The sequence below is a fragment of the Lagopus muta genome, chromosome 1 (genome assembly GCF_023343835.1).
Source record: "Lagopus muta isolate bLagMut1 chromosome 1, bLagMut1 primary, whole genome shotgun sequence".
Lineage (NCBI taxonomy): Eukaryota > Metazoa > Chordata > Aves > Galliformes > Phasianidae > Lagopus > Lagopus muta.
Genome location: NC_064433.1, coordinates 77,696,019 through 77,705,401, shown reverse-complemented (window position 1 = coordinate 77,705,401; position 9,383 = coordinate 77,696,019). Strand labels below are relative to the sequence as shown.

The 9,383-nt window shown below is 40.2% G+C and overlaps 1 protein-coding gene across 5 annotated transcripts in view; it reads right to left on the bottom strand.

Annotated features, from left to right (window-relative positions):
- Positions 1 to 1,425: 1,425 nt before the first annotated feature.
- FAM131B (family with sequence similarity 131 member B) overlaps positions 1,426 to 9,383 on the bottom strand; it is a 51,729-nt gene continuing 43,771 nt past the window's right edge. For all 5 annotated transcript variants that reach the window (XM_048968763.1, XM_048968737.1, XM_048968728.1 and 2 more), the window contains one exon: positions 1,426 to 9,219. In XM_048968763.1, the coding sequence (XP_048824720.1) occupies positions 8,663 to 9,219 (557 nt within the window). In that variant the 3' untranslated portion in view covers positions 1,426 to 8,662. The remainder of the gene's footprint in view (positions 9,220 to 9,383) is intronic.

Here is a 9,383-nt window from a genome sequence, read left to right as displayed (position 1 = left end):
ACAGACACCACAGAGTGAAGATCATGCTGGGGCTCAGAAGCTAAATCCAGAGGATAAGTACTTAACTGAGGGATAAATCTAGACTTGTATGATGATAAAAGAGTTCTGATAGGTGAAGCACCCAGTAGTTGCACATCATCTTTGTAGCATCATCTTAAATTAAGAAAACAATTTTCCTATATTTAAGGTACCATTTCTAAGCTCAGGAGACATGTTCTTTTTCCAGGGGCTCAAGTGCAATAACCGATTTCATTCAGTACTCTGCATTTAGATGACAATTTAGATGCCATCTGGAGGAAAAAAAAAAGAAAAAAAGAAAAAAAGGAAAAAAAAGGGGAAAAAAAGGGGAAAAAAAGGAAAAAAAACCCACAACAACAACCAAACAAAACACAGAAAGTAAATACTAGGATACTAGGGGACTTGCAGGACTGGAGGAAAAAAATATAAGGAGTTAAATTAAATCACAGTTAACTAAATGAATATGTTTATGCAGACACATATACCAAAAGATGTGTGCCTACTACCTATCTAGTAGGTAAAGGTACGTAAAATGGGAGGAAATTAATTTTAAACAGAAGACAGAAAGCAAAGATCACCTAAAAATTCCTTATTACAAAATAGAGTATGCCTTAAACGGGGCAAGTGACACTGCTTAGACCCTGAGAGAATCAATGGAAGAAACACAAGTAAATATCTTCATGTTGAAATAAGTATCTTTCATGTTTAGAACATAGAATTCTCATACAAACCACAAAGTGCTACTGGATTTGGCCTAACGTCTCAAAACCCTTTAAGAAGAGGCAGACAATACAAGAATACTGGCATTTCAGAAATGCTCCTTTCTCTCTGGATTAACCAATTCCCCCAACCTGCTATCAGACAGCAGTCTGAAAAGTGCCAATTTAAAAGTAAAATATGAAACCACAGTGTTGCTATTCATGATCAGTGCCTGTGCCACCCCAGAATCAGACACCTCCTTATGCCCCATCCTACCCCACTGCTGTGAAACTTCTGTCCAACTGCAGTAGGTGTGTCATATCACTAATACCAGGATAAGACTTACACATCTCATGTGAGAAATGCCCTTACAGTGTAACAGGAAAACTCACTCTGCTAAAGTAGAAGATCCTGTCAATGTGATTGTATCATCGTATTTGTCACAATGGCCAAGAATTTGTTTCAAGGTAACCACAGACACACATGAGATTTTAACCCTGTGTAGCAGAACATGCGATGTTCTTATATTCTCAGTGAGAAACAGTATATGATGGTCTACTCTAAGGAGTTTCTTCAAGCCATGTGGACTCTTTCCAAGGTTTTCCATCAGACAGCCTAATTGAGACCCACCCCCTTTCCTGAGATCATCCTTCCTCAGACGCAACTCCCCTGTCCCACAGAAATAAAACACTTCCACCAGCCAGGATGGCAAGACCACATTCTGTTTAATAACAACTCCATAAAGGACTGTACATGCTATTTTGAGCTACCTCCCCTATGTGGTTGCTGCCACATACAGGCATGGAGGTGTATAATGCCATACAGTTTCCTAAGTCTATATGTAGTGTGTGTACATGTATGTATGTGTATGTATGTATTTGTATATGTGTGTATTTATATATATATATATCTTCGTAGAAGTGTTATCTCATAAGTCACATTATCAAAACATGCGAAGTATATTCAACAAAACTTTTCAGGCAAACATGTTTTGGAGCTGGAAGACCAAAGGCAAATAAATCACCGTTAAGGGCTAGGTAGGGATGAAAGCTTACAACAGTGGACCTCTTCCTCTTTTCGTTTTACTTCCATTCATTCCATACTTTCCCACCAAACATTAATGCATCTCTGTAAACACTAATTTGAAAGAATACAAATAATCACCATGCAGCCTTCCCCTACAGAAAATGTGTACAGACTGGTCTTAAAATTGCTTTGCTGCAACTTCCATTGTCCCATATGCTTGTGATAAAGCAGTTTCAGAAACTAAGAATACAATAACTGGAGCCCCAAACCTTTACTTACTTTTAAACATGCTCCAGGAATGCATTCCCCGTGACACCCGAGTCCCATCAACCACCCTTGCATCTCCCAGATCCTCAGTCTGGACCCTCCTATATATGAAAAGAGATAAATTATGTTCCCTGCGAAATTACTTCTGAGTTCCTACCATGTTGTCTAGGGATTCTCAGAGACCTCCAATAATCCACAATATCCACAAACCAGAGAAGAGAAAATGAAGCCAAACAAGAATATATGCCTGCAAAAGAGCTTTTGGCTTGCTACATTGCTCACATGCAATATCCAAAAAGAAGTGAAGCCCACCTGCATTTGCCCCATGGAAGCTCAGCAGAGCTTTAGAAAAGGGTTCCTAACCTTTTAACCTCCAACATATCACTGGAGTTCCATGCCTAATGAAAATGAATCCAGCAAACTAGTAAATATGTACTAGATGATTTTATCTCATTACAAGTAAATCTTCATTCACATATTCTTGTTTCCAACATGGAGAAAATCCATTTTAGATGTTTTTGTCTGACTAGCACGGACATTTGCTCCCTTAGGGAAAAGCAGAAACAAGACCAGCACATGCAAAACATCCCCAATAAAAACAGATAACATTCTTTTTACATAACGCTGCAACTCCTCTGTTCCTAGAAGACAGCAGCTACCACTCATCAGTACATAAGTTCTTTGACATCTGCACTGAGAGACTTCTTACTTGAACAAGTTTTCATAACTTTAAGAACCAAGTCTCCACAGTTTTAGTAAACATACTCTTTCTCAGAGTCCTGGACTAATTTTTTCCAATTCCAGCATTGTGTATTTGCACTGACAAAAAAAAAACAAAACAAAGCAAAACAAAAACCAATCCACCACCTTTTTCTCTTGGTCCATCTTATGGACCAACAACAGACATTTATAGAGCTTCTCTTGATTACCAAAGAGAAGATACCACTTTTTTTCCCTATTTTGGGGAAAAAAGTAAATAGACCCTTATGTTGTAATGCAGGTCTCCTGTGTCCATTTCTTAACATAATAACTATCTGTCCTCTTTCCCACCCCAGTTAATTCTTGCTCAGGCTTCTAGATGCATTCTGAGATGAAGAAAGACATTGCTCTGACACAGATGTCAAGTTCTACTCTTCTGTTCCTGCGCATTCACTACTATTTAGTCTGCTAAACAACTGTCATACAGAAGAGGCACCTGATGTTGACTTTGCAGCCTGCATTCATATTTGAGACTGTGCTTTAATGACTGTAGGCTGTGCTACACATACGTTTAGTTCTAATAGGCACTACTTTACTAACACGTTCCCTGTTTATTTTTTCCTTTCCCTGAGCCATGGCATAGCAATCTTTCCCTGTCAGATTACTACAGGGTAGTGGAACCAAATTCACAATGAATCTGTTACTTATATTTTTCTAGTTTTAAGCTGGTGTTGCTGATAATCTCGGTACTGGAATGGGTTTCATTTCTATTTCCTTTCTTGTTCTTCTTTTGGAGGAAAAAAAAAAAAAGAAAAAGAAAAAAAAAAGTCAAACAATTAGTTTAAGGGAAATGGTGATTTGTTTATAGAGTTGCCTGAACAACAAACAAGGGATATTCCATCCAGAAAAAAATGTTTCACCAAGTGAAACAATAAAAATTGCTGAAACTCTTTTTGTAATAGGGAACTGAGTTCATTTTCATTGGTGCCAGTTCCTGAGCAGCCAAATGAATGTTAATACTCATGCTTCTTAGGCAGCAGAAGCATACAGTTGTTGGAGAGGAAAGGCAGGAAGCATGACAGCTTCCTTTGGCAGCTTAGACTTGTCATGGAGATACAATTTCAAAATGGACTTTCACAGTTTACCTAACCTGATATAAATGCCAGATGCTGAGAATAATGCTCATTCTCCATCTGCTCACAGCTGTTCCCTCTTCCCTTTTGCAGTAGAGTATAAAGGTTTGTTGTGGGGTCAGCTGTCTATCAGTATCTGCACAAGGGCTGTGGGAGGTGAGTACAATCAGGGCAGAGGGCTGCTTCCTTCACAGCATCTCACCGTTTTATCATCTTAAAGTTACGGTTAAATTCTGTTCTCTGCTTCAACCTTACCATGAAAGATGATTTAAAGTCTTAAAGGGGTAAGAGAAAAAAGGGAAGTGGGTGACTTGTCAGCGGTTTCCCAGAAGTTGCTGACTTAGAAGCACAGAAACTGAAGAAGCAGATTGACTTCTCCATCCCAGAGTGTGAGGTAATGGGGTTGAAGAAAACTCAAAAAGCTTGTGAAGAGTGCTTAAAATGTGTCTATAAAGAAAAAATTATGTAAGCTTCTCTTGCATGGTTCTTGTCTTTAAGGTTTGGACCAAACAAGCAAAATTGTTGAGTCACTGTAATCCCAGGGCCCTGAATGGAAGGAACTCATCCTGTGAAACACAGCAGGGTCTGTAGATCTCATATGACTGAATTGGATGGGTGCAGTCCAGAGCTGCCTAAACAGGGGCACTCCATTGTATCTTAGGTAAAGTAAATAAGATCTGCCCTCCCTCTGAGTCATAAGACAACAGGAACAGGAGCACTAGCATTATGTCATTTCTGATGCCATCACTGAAAAGAAGCAAGGGGAACAATTAAGCAATAATCTGACATTCATCAAATTACATCAGTGGTCATAAAGGGAAGATTAACAGCTGCTAGGAAGGTAGAGGCCCAAACCAATGATTTAGTAGTTCTAAGGTGCCTCGCTTTCCTAGCCACTTTCTTTGATCAAGGCTTTAGCATAGAATATTCATGTACCACTTAGTAATTCCCTACATCCCCCTCAACATGTAAGCGAGCCAGAAACTATGCCTTAGAGATGAAACATGCTCATCTCCAATGTTCTGAGGTAGTCACTTTTCATGCATTATTAGGGCAGCCCAAAGCTGCTGGTTCCAGCACTTGTTCCAAATCTTAATATAACAAATCTGCCAAGATTTTGCCAATCTGATGTTCTTATTTCTCCCCCATTCCATTTTCTGGGTTTAAATAAAGGAGTATAATTGATCAAAAATAAGCAACCCTGACGATAGATCAGGTATACTCAGCTTACATTTCCTTACTATTTTCAGCCTCGCTGTTCAATTTGCACTCTGAGTACTTGGCTGGACACTGTACAATTCATCCACCCTCACCAGGATAAAGAACTGGAAGCCAAATTTTGCTCACAGAGCACCTGTGCCTTCCATATGCTTCAATAGGTAACTATATAACGATGGCTTTTTTGGAAAATGTGCTTTAGGTTCCAGGTAACTCTCTCTGATAGAGGATACACACAAGCAGCAAGCCTATTACATAAGAAAAGGCCAGGTTATACAAACCTTTCACTTGTATTCAAATCACCTTTCCAGTTCAGCTCTGGATGCTTACTCAAGTAGCAAGTGATTATGGGTGGCCTGCTATCTCCAGTCAAGTTCCTTTCAATTAGAGAAGCAGATACATTTATCATCTGGATTGTGGAGAGGTTGTGAAAAATAGCCTTTTTCATCTTTCAGAAATAGGCTGGAATTTCATTCACAGACAGTCATGACCTTTATGAAAAAACTTTATAGAGTGTCGTAAGCTTTAAAGTTTTCACAGAGTACTCCTCAAACTCATTAGACTGCACAAAGAATGAGTCTATCTGTACATTTCTAGAGATCAGGTTATGAAATTATACATCGTATATCCTATTCAACAGAGTCTAGAAAACTCCAGATAGGTTTTCCCTCGCTATCGAAATCCACAGAATTTTCCATAAGTCCAATTCTTGTTTTTTTCACATTTTTTCCTATGTAGGTATTTCCCTGTCATTCCCTTGCATGGAGGAAAATGTACATCTTTTAGACACTGATTATATGCCTTATTAAATACCACAGTATAAAAAAAAAAGAAAAAAACCATAGACAATATGACCCACTTGTCTCAGTCACATAGACAACATGGAAAGATAATCTGAAGCTTCTCTGAATCACTGTGAACCATCCGTATTAGTTCTGGAGAGGCATATGAGAAAAAAGCAACAAACCACTCAAATCTTCTCCCACAAAGAAACTTCCCAGACTATTCTGTTTCCCTGAAGGTTTTTTTTTTTAGGAAGTAACAAAAGATTAACACTTCCTCATTTGTCCTCTGCTGAGGTACCCTTGGCACTTGCACTGTCCCCTGCTCTGGTTAGTGTGATTTCCTGGCCCTGATCCACAACTAGATCAAAGCCAGTTCAGGAAAATGAGCTAGCAGAGACCCTGAAAGAACTGTTAACAAGTGCTGCTGCCCAAGGGAAGTTAGCACTTGAATGTGTAAACATCTGCACAGAGAAACTGAAAGTCCATCATTCAGGAGAAGAGCTACTTCCTACGACAGATTTAAGAAAGCCCAAGGAAATTGACTAAAAAAAAGGGTCACAAAAGTTTTTATCTCTTACCTACACCAAATTATCAATCTTGCTTAAAAATCCCAGAGGTCTTTTGCTTTAGAAGAACAACAGAGAGGGAAGACATCCTCTTGAAATGGTCAGGGCTGGAAAGACCTGGGAGTTCTTAGACTTCCCTCTTCATGCAGCTGCCAATGTGAGAGAAAGCTGAGTGGGATAAAGTTACCTGAGAGTCCCATTTGTATTTTTCATAATTCCTGGACATAGGCTACTTTGCTTGCCAGGAGCTGTCTGAACTCTGACGTCTGATGATGCTATTTTGGTCACATTTCACTCTCCTTAGACATCCTTGATGAGTCTAAAGCTGAATCAGGAAGTGAGCACGTATCATTCTCCTGTAATCCAAAAATACAAGCCTGAAGAAGAGGCAAAGAATAGACAAACACTTGATGAACTGAACAGAGTAGGTATGAATCAGAGAAAGTAGGAAGTGATGCCCCTAGCACAGTATGGCAGCGTCCAGGCAAATTCCTCCCTCTAGCTCATCAGATCTAGTATCCCATCTAAACCCATGCTTTGCCGATGCTTCATTCCTAGAGATATTGCAATTAAAACTCAACATGTGTAATTTCCACTGTTCTGGTCAGCCCTCTAGCAAAATCAATAGCCTTGTACAATTTTTTTTCTTTTATTTCTGTTCCCATTTGTTTCCTGGTGAAAGCATAAGGGAAGACAGTTTTTTAGTTACCTTACAAAGTCCTTTCCCTTCAAAAGGAGGTCCATAGAAACATAGTGAGGAACTGTGAGAGACCAAATTCCCACTAGTCAACAAACTGTAATTTTTTTAACATAAAAAAGAAAGAAAAAAAAACAGAACCCAAAAAAGTAGAAAAAACTTGTAAAATCAGCTTTCTCCACTCCTAAAAAAAGAGCAGAGATGGGGCAAAAGAAACAGACCAAGCTTTGACTGTTATTTACATTGTCTGAAGGTAGGAAAACAAAAGAAAAAAATATATATAAGCAAGGAGAAGAAAGAAATAGGAAGAAACTTTGTCTCTAGCCCCTTTCCTCCGTCTGTGTTTGGCACTGCAGAAGGAGTGGCAGAAATGGGAAAGGTGCAGTATTTATAGTAAGTAACGACGGGAGAACAGGCCTTCACCACTACTAACTGCTTTTTTAGGAACACTTAAACAGCAATATAAAAAGTTTTTTTTAAAAAAAGCAACAACTGAAAATTCCAGCGTAAACTGGAAATCTGTGATCTCATAGCTGTACATGCTATTCCTGGATCTGCAGACTCTCTTGGTCTGCCAATGTTGCTGGCAAAGGAAAAGACATAAGGATGCTGCAGCAGCACCAAGATGGACATGTTCTCAAGCCCCCCACAAGAGTCAGCTCTTGGTGACTGACTCAGTAGCTGACAAAGTCCTTTCTACTGGTATTCGGTGCCCAATGCCAAAAGGACACAGCATTCCTGCCAGCTCCTGGGAAGATAGAAATGTCAAAGAGAGAAACAAATAAATTAAAGACTACAAAGAAACCAAAGCGTGAGTATCTCAGAGCAGGGTTAGATACATATCTGCACTCATTCCTCCATGCCACAGTACAGCCATGCACACAGAGCCAGGCCATCTGTACTGCAGCACAGCCCATGCCCATGGAGCGCAGTCTGTATCCACTGAGCCTACAATTTCATATCAAGGTGCTATTGAGGATCTGGTTACACAGTGAATCCTTCATCTCAGTACAGTCTGTATTGAATACAGCCTTATTCTCTGTAGCAGCCACAATCACTATACTAGTGCAATCTATATTTGTAAAGCCATATCTTCATTTTAAAACAGTCTATATTCATATATTCTATCAAAAACATCATGTCCACAAAGCAATATCCATTCTGCCAGAATGGATTCTAGCCACAAAGCCACTCCCTATATCAAGCCTATTGCATCAGCCATATCCCTATACCAGAAGAGTTTGAATCCAGAGCCAAGACTTTGTATTTAAAAGATTTAGAAATGATTTACCAATCCAGATCTCTCCAAGCACCTCAGGTGCATTGCTCAGAGCAATGAAAATTGAAAATATGTGTCCATTGTAGAGGGAAAGAAGAGGTCTTCGTGTGTCAATCACTTTGAGATTTTCCTCTTGTTTAAAAAAATAATTAAACGTCAGAAACTGAAAGTGTGTCTGCTTGGAAGTATGGGGAGCTGGATAGAATAATCCCTGTCATTTCATTCCTTGCCACCCCACTCTTTTTTCAGCAGTGATGAGAATTTCACAAAAACCATCAGTTGTTTGTTTCTCCCTCTTCCTCATCAAAAGACTGCACCCCAGAAGAGGTAACATCAGAGACTTTGCGGCTCAGCGCAGCATGTTCCATCTCCTCTCGAGGAGACAGTGATTCCAGGTCCCGGCATACTACATCATCTTCCTCTGGAGAGGGCTTCTTGTTTAGGAGAGGAGCCTTCTCCAGCCGTGGGTTCCCATTATCCTCAAGGTGGTCCTCCATGTAAGTGCTGGATTCAGCGCCACTCCCACCCTGCGCAGTCTGCAGAGGCCACACATGGACCAGCCCCGTGCTCTGGATGAAGTTTTGCTCCTGCTGCTGTTGCTGCAGCTGTTGCTGCAGCTGTTGCTGCTGGAGAAGGCTGCTCTGAATCAAAATACTTTCCTGAAGGTTTGTCTGCGATTCATCAAAATTCTGGCCTAAGTAGGAGCCAGTTGCAGGGGAAGCAATGAGGGACTGATCACTGGTCTCCCAGGCATCAGATGAACCTAAGCAATACATGCCCTGTGAGACGTAGGAATGAGGCCAGCTATCATACTGCGTCTGGGCCATGTGCTCTGCAGGAAAAGAAGGGAAACAACACATAGTTAGACAGTGTAGACCAAGCTGGTTCATTCAGATAGCTTGGGTGTCTGTACATAGTACTGTATAGGGCAACATGGATAAATCCTTTACTGGGGAGGAGAGCAAAGATGAAAGGCAGTTCTAAGCAGCAGGCATA